This window comes from Nanorana parkeri, unplaced genomic scaffold, assembly GCF_000935625.1.
Source record: "Nanorana parkeri isolate BGI_ZX_2015 unplaced genomic scaffold, ASM93562v1 scaffold1750, whole genome shotgun sequence".
NCBI lineage: Eukaryota > Metazoa > Chordata > Amphibia > Anura > Dicroglossidae > Nanorana > Nanorana parkeri.
The window spans coordinates 119,825-137,681 of record NW_017308018.1 but is presented as its reverse complement, the minus strand read 5'-3'; the positions used below and the strand labels follow the sequence as shown (position 1 = coordinate 137,681).

Genomic DNA, 17,857 nt, shown 5'->3' with positions numbered 1-17,857 from the left:
CCCCCTCCATATATATATATATATATTATAATTGTATTGTAAGCACATGGTGTTTGAATAGCTTCAGCCAGGGAATGACCGCTGCCAGTGGCAAGATTCCACAGATGGCCGCTGAATGTAAATACAGCAGGTAGTGGGCTGGTGCAATAGCAGGCTGGCTATTGCACCCACCCACTGCTTGCTGAGCCCTCCTCACAGCGTGGAGCAGAGAGCTAAGGGATACAACCAACTAACCGATGAGAATAGCTGACAACTATTCTCATTATTAAAGACTACCGATTAGTTGGCTGCAGCCCTATTTTTTTATATCAATCAATGGCTCCATATTGAAAAATCATTTGTATCACACCAGATATTATAATCTTTAGCCTATATGTCATCAGTAGATATGTTATGTACACTAATGCCTTCTGTATAGCATCTGTAATTTTAGCAGGTCTGGATAACCATCTACCTGTCCAACTAACCTGGTAAGGACTTTCCCACCCATATTTTTCTTGGACCTGTGCCTTTAGACAGTTGGCAGTTGTGTACTGGTCTGCAATATGGAAAAATATTGCATCTTGTTCTAGAAATGAACTTGTTGATTTTGCTGTCTGGCTGCTTTCTGGTTCAGTTCCCAGCCTTACATTGTGGATGGAGGGTTAACTAATAATGGACCTATAATACTAGAAAAAGAGTTCCCTCTGCAAATTTTTGTTGTTTATGGTAACGTATCTATCTATTCTATTTTAAGTATATAAGGGTCTGAAGATAATCAAATAAAGTGCATGCAGGGCAAAGTAACAGGTTCAATTTATTGCATAACTCTTCCGATAGCATATACTTCTTTCTCCCCATGGTCCTGTTCCACTGCTGAGAGCATTAGGATAGTTCTGTGTAAGTTACAAGTCGCCAGAGTCATGACTTAATGTGCCCATACACTGTTCGATTCTCATACGAGAATCACGGGAAATCCCGCGATCGTACGAGAATCGAGCAGTGTGAACGAAGACGTGCGACCGTTTCTACTGTACGGTCGCACGTCTTTTGTCTAAGAAGCACGCTAGAAAACCAGCCGAAAATCGTACGATTTTCGGCTGGTTTGAACGGTGCTCGGGAGACAAATGCCGAACGGGCCGGTGTGCGCACGCGCACACTGCACGTTCAGCATTGCGGCCATCGGAAGCCCGCCCCTCAGGGGGGCAGGCTTGCGATGATCGAGAGTACGATCTGCCTGTCCAAGATGGGCAGATCGTACGTTTTTTTAAATTACTTTACAACCATCGCAAGACTAAGGTTTTGCGATGGTTGTAAAGTGTATGGCCACCTTTACACAGGGCTATTGCCACCCTGTGACAGCACCAATTTATTCCAGCAGATCGTCTCCTGGAATTAATCATGTGCTTCTCCATACCCAGAAAACCAGAGTATTTCCTTGAACTTTTGGCACTAAACAGAACTGCAGGACAGTAAAGGAAAGAGGAGTACAGTGGGTATATAAAAGAATCAGTTTGTTGCTTTGCAGCCTGAAATGAAGACACACAGTTTTTGTTTTATCCAGCTGTAAAAGCCGGGGTGAAAAGAAACTATCGTCAAACAGCCTTTGGCATAAATTCGAAATGGACCAAAGAGGATTGGCAAAATGTAATAAAATAACAATGTATATATCGTATATATCGTATACACTCCAGATAAACCGACTAAATTCATAATATAACCAAACATCTTGTGCAACATGTTAAATCAAAACAATAGTTTGGAATTCAAAGATTTAATTGGGATGGCAACACATAAAAATATCACCACATGATGGTATTACAAATAATAAATAAATGTAAATATAGATTCTATAATAAACCTTGTAGCAAACTAACACATTCATTCAGGAAAAAAGAGAGACTAGCACTGACACCAGTGTGCATGATCCGTACAATAAGATATAATAGACCTTGTAATAATGAATCGCGGAACATTAAAAAGCTCACCAGCTACTCATAATTAAATAAAAGAACATGATATTATAATTATAATAAATACAATGATAAAAATCAATAATGGGTTGATAAACTATAGGATATAAATAAATATAAATAATAGGATTAAAGGTGGAAGGCAGGAAAGAAATATACCGTATATATAACAGTAATAATTAATACACGTAACTGGGTTGTAAAATTGGACTAGATGGCAGAAGCCAATTCCAACCCTTTATTTAATCCTGTTGGAAATAAACTATTTAAGGAATAAATCCAGAACGCCTCTCTACGGCATAATCTCTTAAATCTGTTACCCTCATCTAGATCAGTGGTAGTGAAGAGGTGGGGCTTTTTAGGTACCAACTGACAAAGACCAAAAATTACCACCTGATAAAACAAGAGTATTTTATCAAAATACTCTTTTGTTTTATCAGGTGGTAATTTTTGGTCTTTGTCAGTTGGTACCTAAAAAGCCCCACCTCTTCTCCTTATTTTTTGTCTTAATACACATTAGGGGTGTGGTACCTTTTATTCAGAACCTGGTCACGCTTATTTGACATACATAATCATGTAAAAACGTATAGTTAATTGCCACAAAATTTTTATGATTACATTTTGCCCATGAATCCTTAAATCTCATCCATCTATATCTCATTTTATATCACACTATTGGCCTGTGCAGCCCTGGTGCATTTTGAAAGTGACTTGTCTCTGGAAATTTTAGGGACATATCCAAGAGGGTAGACTTGCTGGGTAACTTTTGAAATATCACCAGTTCACAGGCTGACTAATCAGCTTTTGGTCTGTCTTCCACTAAGGCCAACCTTTGAACTGTGTGTTCTCTTTATTTTTATTATTACTGTGACCTCACCTCCATTACCACTCCAGTGTATAAAGTCCACTCTGAGGCAATGCACAGACTTTAGGTGCAAAGCACAGAGAACAGCTGCTTGTATAGCTGGGGGCTCAAAACAGACATGAAGGTGCTTCTGAGAATTGCAGTGCTTTCTATAGCACTAGGCATAGCTGTGAGCACAGAAGAAATGAATAATGCAGCCACTCAGATACCCCCTGAAGATGCCTCTCCTGACTGGGGGATTGGAGCCGTTCGGGGTGGATTTGAAGCGGTCAATGGTTATTTTGACTCTTTTCTGGAACTACTCGGTGGAAGAAATGGTGTGTGCCAATACAAGTGCCGATATGGTAAGTTTATATGGTGTCTTTTAATTCCTAGGAAAGTTTTCTTTTTTTTAATTTAACACACACACACACACACACGTGTTTACATTTCTAACTTGTTATAATGTGACCCTCATGGTTATGGTGAAATAAGGATTTCTTTAAAAGTGTTTATTCTTCCCACAACCTACAGATGTTTTATTGTTTCTTACAACTAAAAATTACTTTTTATATGTAAGCTACAATAGCATGCCACACACTAAAAGTAATGAGCAACATTGAAAAAAAAATGGGTCATGTCGGTTTTTGGCTGTGTTAAGGTGCTTACGATTATCGGACGAAACTTTTCGTCCGATGATCCAATAGTCGTACGATTTTCGTACGGCAGCCCCTTTATCGCAAGATTAGTTTAGCCGTAATGAAGGAAAAGCACCTGGACGAATTGCGGTAATTGATTTGCCGTATTTTCGTTAGCACAAGCGCAGTGTAGATCGTACGACTTTTGACGGACAGAAACGCCAGCAACCTTGCAAAAATCGTACGATCTAGCAAAGTTTTCAAACATGCTTGACCGTCAAAAGTCGTACGATTGTACAGTACTGTCGGTCGGACACTGAAATGCACACATACGATTATCGGCCGAAAAGTCGATCGCATACGAAAATCGTACGATTCCATCCAGGTGTATGGGCACCTTTATGGAGCATTAACAGCCCTTTCTAAACACACATGCAGCCTTAATACAACACATGTAATGAGTGTTTAATCAGGTACTACAAGACATGACTTTAAGTGGCCTATTGGCTGTAGTCCACGCTGCAAGACAAGTTGCAATACAACTGATTAACATGATTAGAAAATGGCTTGCTCAATACAACATGTTTGTTGATGTTTAAGGGCCCATTCACTCCACATCCAGATCATGTCCAGACCAGACCAGATTGTTGCCAGACCCAAGATGCATCCAAATGTATGCCTATGCTATTTCTGGCCCCTGTTCAAACCAGCGCAGTCCGTTCCAGGCCAGACTAGACAAATACTGCAAGTCTCATTTTGTCTGGTCTGGAACGCATGGAAACACATAAAAATGCATACAAACGCACTGGAATGCACCTAAAAAGCCCATTTTAAGCTAAAAAAAAAAAACAGCTCCGGAATGCGGCAAAACGCAATGCACTGTGTTCCAGATCTGGTCCGGAAAATGGCGTGAACCTGTAAATAAATGCAGCATATTGATAAAACCAGAAACATATAAATGCTAATAAATTGATAAAACCAAAAACACATAAATGCACATATTTGAATATACCTGTATAATATATCTACAGCACAACTACATAATTGGCTTAATCCACACAGAAGGATATATAGGATTTATTTAGGTTTGACTGTAGCATATGTAGCACATAGATTAACGACTTCTGTAGAGAAGCAAATGCAATGTGCTTTCAGGTGTATAAAGAGTGCATTTAAAAAGGAACTTCATTCTATTCCCCACCCCCACATGTGTATTATTTCCATCATACCTTTTGGCTAGTGTTATGTACAATTCACATACTCACCCACCCAACGAGTCCAGCGTTGTCCCTGTCCAGGCAACCGACTCCGATGATGTCCTTTTGGCCTCATTTGTTCTGCTTTGGCTGCATTTGTTCTGCTTTGGTCAGCATGTGCTATTGAGGTGCATTTGACCTTAAAATTTAATCAATTTGTTCGTTCAATGCATTCAAATGGAAAAAAAATTGTTTGATTTGCAGGTCAAAAGCAGTCTTTTCTTGTCAAACGTCTGCATTGGACCAGACTGGCCAGCTACATAAGCCCTATAGCCGCTTTTGCATTCCCACTGACGTGTATGGTGGCAGCACACTTTTCATACATGTCCCTTGAAAGCAGACTTCCAGTATCTGGAATATACTCCCGGTACATGACTCCAGTGATATAGAGATTTATTATTGAATCCATTGTAATGTACAGGTTTTGAACCACGGGTTGTGGGGATGTTTTGGAAAACATTTTAAATATGTTTTCTTTTAACATGATTTACAATTATTTCTTATCTGTAGGTAAAGCTCCACTTCCCAGACCAGACTACAAATCTCCAGAACCCAATGGCTGTAGTTCCTATTTCCTGGGTCTCAAGGTACCAGAAAGTGTATGTACAGCTAACATCTACTGCAATCCATACTTACTAACATTACTCAAACAGGTTTCTCATGATCATGAGAGGAGAAAATCATTTATAAAGTCACTTAATATAAACCCCATACTGCACACCTGGATGATGTACAGATAAAATATCTAGGACTCTCAGCTATAAAAAGCAAAACCACCTACAGTAAACAGATGGCAATGCAGAACATTTCATTACTTATTTGTTGCACACTAGATGTGATAAACTGGAGGTAAAGAAAAGTACTGCTTTGTTCTAACCAATCGGGTAGACTCAATTTTTCTTAGAAAGTGGAACTTTAGCCCAAACATTTTTTTTCCTTTGTCAGGATTTTATTGCTACCTGTGTATCCTTTGGGGACATTTCCCCCTCACTTACAGTCCTGATGGGGGTGTTTACCAAGAAATGTCTTTCACACAGCAGTAAATACACCTTTCTTACTGTAATGGGGAAGGATTAGAACCACTTTCAGCAGGAGGGTTTCTGTCATAGCAGCTCATGTAGCTGCTATGGTGGCCTTAGGAGGCGAGGGCCCAGGGTCTTCAAGTTGGCAGTGCTCTCTGGCAGGGCCATGCAAATCTTATTAATAAAGGGACAGAATACGAATCATTTGTCAGGTAAGACAGTTCATGTATATATATATAATAGGAAACTATTGGGCCAGATTCACACCTTTGTAGTTATGTCATGTCTTGATAGGCGTTGCACTTTAGTTTATGTAACAGGAATGGCCTTTAAATATAACTACATACCTGCACCTTCACATATATACAGTATGTATTGTGCTGCATTGGGAATGTGTGTTGGGGTACCTTTCAAAATGAATTGCACCTCGATTCATGAGTTAGTGTGTTGAGGTAATGTGGGGTAAAACACATATTTTAATGCAATGCAAAAATGTGGATCTAGGCCTAAGTATCTACTTGTACATTAACTTCCCTATAGATGTAACACAAGTTCTGCATACACATACTGTAAAATATAGACATGCAAGGGCTTGTATAAGCATTTTTGTGGTTTTCATTTAAAGTCCAGTTGAAGTTTCTCACCCTTTTATAGTCCTCTGCCACCATTTGTTATTATTTTCAACTTCAGTTAAAATACCATTCTCTCCATATTTAAATACCATTCTCTCCCAGTGAATATGTGCTTACTGCACTCACACTCCAGTGCTCTGTGCTGGCACATCCCTCACCTCTAAAGGTGCCCACACACCTTGCGATAATCGCACGATAATTGCGGAATATCCCGCTATCGTACGATTATCGCAAGGTGTGTGGAAGGCGTGCGACTTCTGCTACTGTAAGGTCGCACGACTTTTATCTTAGGAACATGTTCGAAAACCCGCCGAGAATCGTACGATTGTCACGGGTGTGTGGCACGTAAGATAAATGCCGCACGGGCCGGTGTGCGCAAGCGCACACTGCCCGTTCAGCATTGTGGTCATCGGAAGCCTGCTCCTCAGCAGGGCGGGCTTGTGATCATCGAAAGTACGATCTGCCTGTCCAAGATAGGCAGATCGTACGTTTTTTAAAATTACCTTTCAACCATTGCTAAAAAAAAAAATACAATCCCCTTTAAACAAGAAATCCCTAAAAGTGGAGATGGTCTGATAAATGGATCACAATGCGTAATATAATATAACAAAGTTTAATGATACTAATATATATATAAAGACACCTATAACAAGACATTTAAAACCAATTAAAAAGCTTCCCTAGAATCACCTGAATGTAAAGATACGGGTATTGAACATTTGAATCTCCTATGGGGTAGTGGGGGGGGGGGCCCCCGCACAAACGCACGCATATTACAAGTGATCGGGCGTCTCTACAGACGTCTGAACGCTTGTATGTAAACAGCCATCGCTTGTATGTAAACAGCCAGACGGAAGGACCGTGCCAGCATGAATTCAGAGATGATTTGAGGCTCTACAGCTGAGTGATACACAAATAAGATACATTTGTGTTAATAGTTCAGGTACTTTAATTAATTTCTAAGATTTAACTCATGAGTTTAGCATCACTTTAAGCTTTGAAAGGAAAGAGAGAAGCTGATTGGTTGCCAGTCGCAAATGCTCCAAATTCTGTCTGCTTCAGTTTTGATACATTTTCCTCCCAATGTACCACTAGTTATACATTACTATATTATTTTCCTAAGCTGAGAGGCAAATGGATATATGTTGTATGAAGAGACAGAGAAAATAAGATATTGGCTTAAGACAGATCATCTGCCTGCTTACACCACTTTGTGATATATTCCAATGTTTTGCTTGGCGTGCTGTATCTGGAATGTCTGGCTAAAACAAATAGGTGTTCGGTGCTCTGAGGAGTTTACATTGACCTGGAGAACAGGTCACAGTGTCTGCCTCTGGCTGGAAGTTTGCCATTTGTTTACAATGTAGATTCACCCTAAGCTGGCCATATACTTGATTTTCGGTGTGAAATCACTTCTTTTTTTTTTGACCACCTGATAATGCCATCAGACACTTGATGAATGTTGAATAAAATTTTGTTTTATTTTAACATTTCATTTTGGAATGAATGGAGTTTGCAGAATGAAAACCACATTCACTGTTAAAATTGTGTGTGTTTGAGGAAAAATTGCCATCCTGGTCCTTTGAGTTTTGTCATCGTTACGGTCAAAATCTAATAGAATAGAAAGTCAAACTAAAAAGCTTTCTTACAAAAGTTTGTTCGGAAGTCTACTAGTGTATGGTCAGCTGTACAAGTATACATTATATTGCCAAAAGTATTGGGACGCTTGCCTTTACAAGCTCATGAACTTGAATGGCATCCCGGTCTTAGTCCGTAGGGTTCAATATTGAGTTAGGCCCACCCTTTGCAGCTATAACAGCTTCAACTCTTCTGGGAAGGCATCCACAAGGTTTAGGAGTGTGTCTATGGGAATGTTTGACCATTCTTCCAGAAGCGCATTTGTGAGGTCAGATACTGATGTTGCACGAGAAGGCCGGGCTCACAGTTTCCGCTCTAATTCATTCCAAAGGTGTTCTATCGGGTTGAGGTCAGGACTCTGTGCAGGACAGTCATGTTCCTCCACCCCAAACTCGCTCATCCATGTCTTTATGGTACTTGTTTTGTGCACTGGTGCGCAGTCATGTTGGAACAGGAAGGGGCCATCCCCAAACTGTTCCCACAAAGTTGGGAGCATGAAATTGTCCAAATTGTTTAGGTATGCTGATGCCTTAAGAGTTCCCTTCACTGGAACTAGGGGGCCAAACCCAAGCCCTGAAAAACCAGCCCACACCATAATCCCCGCTACACCAAACTTTACACTTGGCACAATGCAGTCAGGCAAGCACCGTTCTCCTGGCAACCGCCAAACCCAGACACATCCATCGGATTGCCAGACAGAGAAGCGTGATTCGTCACTCCAGAGAACACGTCTCCACTTCTCTAAAGTCCAGTGGCGGCGTGCTTTACACCACTGCATCTGACGCTTTGCATTGCACTTGGCAACCTATCATGGTGCCACGTTTAAATTCACTGAGCCCCTGAGAGCGACCCATTCTTTCACAAGTGTTTGTAGAAGCATCTGCATGCCTAGGGGCTTGGTTTTATACACCTGTAGGCCATGGAGGTGATTGGAACACTTGAATCCAATGATTTGGAGGGGTGTCCCAATACTTTTGGTAATATAATAAATATATATATATATATATTAACATACTTTTACAACTAAACTTTCTCTTTTTATTGTACGTTCGTTCACACCAGACTGCATGTCAAAACTGAGCCTAAAACGTGGGCTGATTGTATAGTGCCGGTGAGGGGCATTTTATTGAGTTGCTACAACACAAGGCACTGTTTACCTTTTGTTTTGACTTTATTGAAATGTAATAAACTGATATTTAATTTATTTATTTAACTAGCGGTGCCATGAGGTGAGGTGTGATGTGTTGCAAAAAATGTATCAAGTCTGCATTTTTATAAAACGCACTGCAACCCACCTCAAGGCAGTGTTGTAGTGTGAACAGGGCACCCAGAAAACAATTGTTTTCTATGTAGCCTTGCATTGAGCCTACGTTGTTCTATGCACATCAATGCAGCTCAACTGTAGTGGTGTGATTGAGCCCTGATGGTGGTAAAGCTTGATGCTTTTGTGTGACAATTTAGGATTGTCACAGATCTCATAGTAAAATTCTACTTTCCATAATTGATTTAATACTGGATGCACTTTGTGCTGTGTTAGCAAATGGATGCCTAGTGTCCTTGGTTGTTAGGATGCAGGCGGACATGTGCAGCAGGATGGAAGATGCTGATTTTTTAGATCACCTGTCAGTCAAAAACATGCCATTCTTGGTACCCCTACGCCTTTGTAACATATAGCTGCGGGTCAGGGAATGCGCCTCCCCAAAACCGATTGGGTTGGAAGGAGGGGGTGGAGGTCAGAGTTTTGATAAATTGGCTTTGGTTTGCACCAAGCCCAACCTCATCATTACTCTTTACCCAGAGCAGAGTAGGCTTAGTTGTACCATACCCCTCCCACTGTTGTGCAGTTTGGCAACACCTACCATTCAGCACGGTGCACTGTAAGTGCTGTGCTTAGCCCTGCTCTGCCCCCCCCCCCAGTCTGCCCCCCTTTCTTACCTGCATTTGGCATATCTCAAGCACGTTTTGCATGTATGGGAATGCAAAAACCAACTGAAGTGAACAAATGCCATCAAAACACTGACAACAACTAGCAGCATGTGTGGGTTGATGTAGCATAATTTACTTACCTATACAATGCTGTTCTAATTTTACATCTGTATATGGACAACTACTAACAGGATGTTGGGAAGATGTAAGCCTAATTTACTTCCATGTACAGAAAATGACTAGGAGTATACCTCCCAACTAATTGAGATGAGAAAGAGGGACATCTTCCAGCACATTGAGGGTAATTTATCAAAACTGGAGCAGACAGAATCTGGAGCAGTTGCCCATAGTAACCAATCAGCTTCTCTCTTCAGTTTGTTCATTTAAGCTTTGAAAATAAAAGGTAGAAGCTGATTGGTTGCCATGGATGACTGCTCCAGATTTTGTCTGCTTCACCCCGCCATGACCCCAGTTATGTGGACCGTTAATTTATATGCCAAAAATAATTGGTTAAACCCAGAAATGCTTCTTTTTTTCCACCATTACTTTTCCTTAAAAGAGAACTATGGGGTAAGTGTTTTTTTCCATAGTTCTCTTAAGGGTCACGAGAGGACATATACTAGCGTCCTCCCGTGACCCAAAGCTCAGTATATCGCGAGCATACTCGTGGTATACTGAGACCACCGCAGCCGGAATGGATCCCGACAATGCTGTTGAGATCCACCCAGCTGCGTGAGTGACAGCTGGCTCTACCTATCTAGAGGCAGAGCAAGCTGTGCCCACCCCCTCCCCGTCTGTTCCTTCAGTCAGTGCTGGAGGATCGGAGCGGGGAGGGGGGAATACCGGCGGCGATATGACCAAGAAGTGAGCAAGCGACGGTATGCGTTCGCTCACTTCCCGATCTATTCAGCCGATATGTGACACTTTTATAGTCGCACGTCGGCTCGAACTATGAGGATGAGTGATTTTCACTCACCTCATAGTTCTCCTTTAATACTGGCTTTTTGAAATAGGAAACATGATGATTAGGAGATAAGATAAAACCTTTAGTGCAGAATAACACTTTTAGTAGTTTACCTTTTCATAGATATCTGTGCATTGGGACAACTTGCAAAAGAGGGACAACAGAGAAGGAAAGAGGAACAGAGGGCTTTGGTTCCAAATGAGGAACAGTCCCTCCAAATGATAGACAGTTGGGAGGTATGTGTGTGGGACAATGTAGGCCTAATTTACTTTAGTATTTACCTTTTCATAGATATCCCTACATTGGACCAAAAAATGGAAATATGGGGGAGGAAAGAGGCACAGAAGGCTTTGGTTACAAATGAGGGATAGTCCCTGCAAATGATATACATGTGGGACGATGGAGGCATAATTTACTTTAGTAGTTACCTTTTCATAGATATCCCTACATTGGACCAAAAAAATGGAAATATGGGGGAGGAAAGAGGCACAGAAGGCTTTGGCTACAAATGAGGGACAGTCCCTCCAAATGATATACGTGTGGGACGATGGAGGCATAATTTACCTTAGTACCTTTTCATAGATATCTGTACATTGGACAACCGAGGAGGAAAGAGGGACAGAGGGCTTTGGTTCCAAATGACAGTCCATCCAAATTATAAAGTTGGGAGATATGTGTGTGGGACGATGTAGGCATAATTCTGTATACTAAAAACTACTAAGGGTATGTGCGGGATAATGTGGGCCCAACTTCTAGAGTGTGAAGTGATTCTCGGTCGATTTACTATAGAATGATTTGAGATGAAGTTACCCTGTGTTCTCATTAATCTCCATGTGAATACATTCAGATTTTCCCCTGTATTGGACTGGATGATTGGTGTGTATACAAGTTTACATTGAACGAAATACCATACAAGTGCTTAGCTATCTATCTCCCCAGGTTGCTGTTTTAAAATGGCGCTGGGTTGACAATTGTTTCAGTGCAATTTTACAATGCTTCTTTTTCTTAGCGGCTCTGCCAGTGTTACTGCTGAAATGCATTAACAATGCAAAAGAGGGAGAACCTATTAAAAAACCCCATAACAATTGTTAACATGCCCAGCAGATTTGCAAATTAAATATCATCCAGTTAGGGTTTTTCTACCTACTAAAATCTTTCTTTGAATTTTATAACATTTATTTTACATTTGTTTGTAGGTCTATTTTCTTTCTAATTTTTCTGGGGAATTTCAGTATTCTTCCTATTGGTCCTGTCTGTCCAGGTTTAAAGTAGTATTTCATGTGGTTTTTTTACAAGGAAGAGGAATCTTATTGGTCTGGCTGCTAAGAGTAATGATTAATGCTTCTGCAGTATGGACTGAGGAGCAGATTGCATTGATTTTGTGAAATACACATAGATCGCAGTGGGAGGGCTGTATGCCATTTTTCATCTGCAGCCTTCACGGGCAGATGACTTATTGCATGTGGCAGTTTACTTCATGAATATAGTTTGTATATATAGGAATTATGCAGTCATATAAAATATTTATTAAACTTGACATCAAAGGTCAACCAGAGATGGCGTTGGCCACTGAAGCTCAAGTTGATCAATAGTTATCGATACGAGCTAAGAGCGTGAATCCTATGCCTATTTGAAAATAAAAAATGTAAAAGGATTTCAATCCTTTTATTGGTGAAAATTAACATACATATAGTATTTATCTATATACCACATATAAATCTAAAATGGTTACCCTTAGGTTATTTCAAGAGAATTCAGAAACAACTACAGTTCTAATTCTCATTAAATGCCTTCTGTGCACTGTTGTACATGGATAATGGGGAAAAAGGGTACGGGCTTAACTTTGTCAGGTTTTTAATTCCTCCGTAGAATGAAAATAATATCCTTGCTGAAAATATATATTTCAAATATCTTCATTTTTCAATGGGTTTTCCATTTTAAAGAATCAGTGCACCCAAAACAGTTTTTTCTTACATTTTTGGTGGATTGAGAAACTGGATCACCCGCTGGTGTTGTGTGTCCCACTGCTCCCGCTGCATTCTATAAAATATAAATCACATGACAATCCAGAAAATAGATTAAGGAGGTAGACAGAACTGAGAAGCAAAAGGCAGAGATCTCACCACCAGAGACATAGAAAGTCTGTGATTCAACAGACTAGTATTTCTATTTTTCAAAGATCCTTGCTCCTCTATGCTATCTATTCAGCTGACAATTGCACAAGATATTGGGCCTTGCTACATACCAAAACTGAACAAATACCAATATGAACTAGAATGTTTTCATTTTCTTGCAGCTAAACAATCAATACCCAATGCAGGGAGGAAACAAGCATTTCCTTTTCGGCCGGAGCTCTGCAGTTCTGAGCTCAGTTCTCTGCACCTTAGTAATCCATCCTTGCGAACGGGGCTCAGAACTGTCAGAGCTCCGGTGATCGATCGAAAGTAACGGAGCCAGGACAGGACAGCAAGGAGCGGCTGCTCTCATAGTCAGGTACGCGATCCGTGACCGCGTGCCTGACTGAATTTCCACTCGCCCTCTCTTTATTTCCACTCGCCAAATGCGAGCGGGCGAGTGGAAATTTTGAGCCCTGCCCTATAGTGAGGTTCCAACAAACATAGAAGGTTTTTGATATTGAAAAAGCCAAAGTTGAGTACCAAAAAGATCTTTTTTAAATGTATGCATTACCAGTTAATTATTGGACAAGCTGACTGCAGATACCAACATAGAGCCTTCAGGCCTCATTCACACTGAGGGTTTTGTAGCGGTTTTTTTCGAGCAGAAAAAAAAAACCGCCCAAAAAACCCTATTCATTTCTATGGCCATGTTCACGCCTAAACGCTTTGTCACTTGTGGCAAAACACCTGTTGCTTTAAGAAAGTACTTGAGCTTCTTTTTGGCAAATTCTGTGCTTCTTGGCCCCATAGACTTCAATAGAAATGCTCAATAATGTACGTTTTATGCGTGTGAAACGTGCAGTTGTCCATTCATATCAATGTGTCATGATCTGCTCCAAAAAACATGTGACTGTAAGTACGTGTGTTTTAAGCATGTAAAAATGTACAAAAATGCGCAAAACCATGAAAGAAAGTGCTACCCAAACCGTGTGTTTTACGCGTGAGAGCACTGTCACTCAGGTGTAAATGCAAGCTCAGATTCATCACAACCAAGCTGGGTAGTGTCAGATCCTGCTGCTACCTCTTGCCCCTTATATATCCCTATTGGTCAAAATTTTGTATCGGAGTATTTGCACGAGTACTCATGCAAATAATCGGTATCGCCGCCGATACTGATGCTTGTATCGGTATCGGTGCATCCCTAAAAAGGATTGTACAGGAAGGGACAGACACGCTTTGGCATTCTTAAGAGGGTTCAAGCTGAGCAAGAAAAACAAATAGGGGGGGATTTATCAAAACAATTACGACAGTTTTAGCCTCTTAGATCATTTGTTTATGTGCAAATCTGTCTTTTAACATGTGCCCCTGTTTTTACCTGAGCTTGCACTACTTTTCCAATTGCACGTGTTTTGCACCTATTTTGACCAGAGCTTGCACTACTTTTTCAACTGCACGTTTTTTGCACCTGTTTTCATCTGCACTTGTTCTGGGGCTGTCTAAAACTGGAGCATCACCTAAGAAAACAATCACAACTTAAGAAGTCCCCATGACCATTTCTTCAAGAAGAGACAGTTAAGCTTTTTGCCTGAAGTTAGAAGTCTTCTTTCCTGGAGTCTATTAAACCTCATTTATAAACAACTTTACGCTAGCATCATAAATCTGGTGCAAATATATTCCATGCAAGTTCAAACACTCGCAATTGCCATGATAAATTCCCCCCATAGTGTTTGTTTTGATGTCCTAGTGATTATTTCTCAAGTGGATGGCAAAGGATAATCACACTTTTTGTGTCATAGTAAAAATTTTAATTTATGGGCCCGTTTTTCAGCAGATTAAGATGTTTGCAACCTCATTTGTCTGCAATTGGCTGTGATTGGGGTGCAATGTGTTGCATCAGCTATGTATATATTTAGAAATGTTGTGGTCATTCCAGTTGCCTCCTGTCTATTCTGAAAGTTTGCCTTGAGCCAAGAAAGTCTTCATAGGTCAGGTTTGGCCAACCCTATGCATGTTTGTTAAAATCGGGGCTTCTTACTTTAAGCATATATGTTCAGCCTAAAGGTGTCCACAGACTTGCATGACCAGGTCATGTTATGGAGAATTTCTGGTTTATACTTTCAAAAGCGTCCATTTCAAATCTGCTGGGTTAATTAAGAAATTGGATAACTTAGCACCACCTGTTTCTGATAAATGTTGTGCTGCCTTTGTCCCTATATGTGGTCAACTGAGGAATTTCCCTAATAAGGATACAAATGGCAATAAATAGCTGACAGTAAATGAATACTCCCCACTAAACCAACCTAAAAAAAATAATAATAAAAGATTATAACAGGGATATTCAAAATTTTAGCAGCAGTATTTCAGTGGCAATCAACACAAACAATAGCATTTTCTAATTATTTATTATTTATGTTTTGGAGCCTTTACATGATATAAAGCAACTTGTCACCTTTAATTTATCTCTATAAGCACACAGAGGAAAATGTATCCTTAGTAGCAGTTTTTTATTCTAAAAATTGTTCTGTCTGTCACTCAGCAGGTTTTCTTCTTCTTTCCAGTTAGATATGGGTATCCCTGCAATGACAAAATGCTGTAACCAGCTCGATATTTGTTATGACACCTGTGGAGCCAACAAGTACCGATGTGATGCAAAGTTTCGCTGGTGTCTACATTCCATTTGCTCCGACCTCAAGAAAAGCTTGGGCTTCGTCTCCAAAGTTGAAGGTAAGCTCATACTTATCTCTTTCCCTGTAATGTTTGTGAAGCCACATGTTCCAAAATTATGTATAAATTATCCTTTAGTTTAAAATACATATTTAAAGTGTATCTGAAGTCTATTTGAATCATTGGTGAGGGGTTAGAGTCCCTGTCAGGTTGTTTTGCGGTCTGTCTGCATTTGGTTTTTTGTGCTGTCTGTCGGCATTAGGGAGATTCACCTTCTCTATTGGTAACCAGGACTGAAAGTGATAGAACATCCAAAATGTTTGCCACTAGAACAGGAACAGTAGGGACAATTGTTCTGCTGGCATCCCTCTATTAGCACATTTACCTGAATTTGGAGACGTTGCCTCCTGCTTTCTGATGTGGTTATAGGAGTATAAGTGAAGGGAAATCTCCCCAGTGGGACACAGATGGCAAAAAACTGACCCTTCTCTACTCTATCCAAAATGAGAAAAAAAGGTTTGGCTGTAGATTAACCTTAAAGTGTAATTCCACTTTTGTTGAGAAAAAACAATACACTCCCAGATAAGGAGAAGGATATAAAGTGTACAGAGGGGGCTGTGCCAGGGAATCGACTCTTCTTGATTTTTCTGTTCCTCTCATCTGCAGTTTTTTTTATTGGTGACAGATATTATAGCCCAGGTTGCTTAGAGCCAGGTAGGGAGATGTGTAAGGGCCAAGCCCATCTTCCCACACAGCTCTTAGCAAACGGGGAGGCTCTGGCTGGCATTCCACCCCAGCTCCTGGCAACCATGTTCAGGCGGTGAAAAGGTTAGGGACACCCATAGTTAAGGCAAACCTATCAGATTGTATTTGCTCTATAAAACCTTGTTTGTTCTTTTTCTATTACTTTATTGCTCTGTAGGGTGCTGGATTGCGCCTGTAAGCTGTAATCAGCTTCTGTTGTATCAAATCTTTGTTTATGTAATTTATTCTTTCTCCCTATAGCCTGTGAAGCAATGGCCGACACAGTCTTCAACACAGTCTGGACCCTGGGATGTAGACCTTTCATGAATAGCCAAAGAGCATCCTGTATCTGCAATGAGGAGGAGCGGGAAGAGCTATAAGCAATATAAAGCCATTCAGTAATCGCGGAGTATTGCTGTAGTCCAAAGACTGTTGATCAATGAAGACTACAGAGTTGCAGTGCAGCACAGCCCAGGAACTGAAGCATTGCATTAATGCAGCGGTGGTCTTCTTAACTTCTGTGTGAACTTGTCACTGGCCTGATGTGATCCCCAGGAATGAGACCGCTTGCATTTTTAAAATCCCAACTATGTGCAGACTCGATTGTGTCTGAATGGCTGTTCGTCTCTCCCTGATGACCAAGTGAAAAATTTGATTCCACGCTACACTGTTTTAAGTTCTATTTCTGTAAAAAAAATCACAGTTCAGACTATTTATTATAGTTCTACTTTTTGGTTAAAATTTTGAGTTAACTCGAGCACATTTCTTCTTTGAGGATATAAATTTGAATGATTAAACTAAGATGACCGAAGTATGATCCATTTAAAGGGTCCTGTATGTGACATAAAAGATCATTGGTGTAATCTGTAGGAGAAAAGTTTCTTATAGGTTGCGATATGCATTTATTGATTACACTTTAACCACTCTGATGAATGCAGACATTGTAAGAAGCTGGGAAGCATTGATCTGCATGGGGTTGTTTCCTCCAATGATTAATAAAGTTAATAGTTTGTAAAAAAACAAACGGCCTTGTACCTCAGTGATCTGGAGTGTCACATGCTCTTCTGATTTACTAAAGGAGAAAAGAATCATCACTCAATAAAGTGTGTGATTATTCACTTTAATCATGTGAATCTTATCAAATCATGTGAAAAGCAAATACTTGTTTAATAATTTCATGATTGGGTATTCAAGGTGAACCGGAATTTGCTTTGCACATGATTAAATAATTGAAGCAAATTCAATTTGAGTGAAAATTCTCCACTCCTTTAGTAAATCAGCATGTTTATTTCCTCAAAGCCAGTCTGTCATGGTCCCAAAGCATTGCCCAAAGAAATGCACTGTAATAAAATTAGGTATCATACTTCCAGGGCCGGATTTATACTCTCTGCTGCCCCAAGGCCAGGCTCCTCACTGCGCCCCACTACCCGCCAAACCCCCCCCCCATGAAGAATGGCAAC

General features: G+C 40.4%; 1 protein-coding gene across 2 annotated transcripts; it reads left to right on the top strand.

Annotated features, from left to right (window-relative positions):
- The first annotated feature begins 2,846 nt into the window (after nt 1-2,846).
- PLA2G12B (phospholipase A2 group XIIB) lies at nt 2,847-17,151 on the top strand. Of its 2 annotated transcripts, none has more exons than XM_018571402.1 (4): nt 2,847-3,161; nt 5,201-5,277; nt 15,548-15,713; nt 16,659-17,151. In XM_018571402.1, the coding sequence occupies exons 1-4, from the start codon at nt 2,936-2,938 to the stop codon at nt 16,775-16,777; spliced, it is 588 nt and encodes a 195-aa protein (XP_018426904.1). In that variant the 5' UTR covers nt 2,847-2,935; the 3' UTR covers nt 16,778-17,151. The 2 variants fall into 2 exon arrangements, with proteins under 2 accessions (XP_018426904.1, XP_018426903.1); XM_018571401.1 differs by having other exon boundaries at nt 2,848-3,161; nt 5,201-5,289.
- Nucleotides 17,152-17,857: the final 706 nt, after the last annotated feature.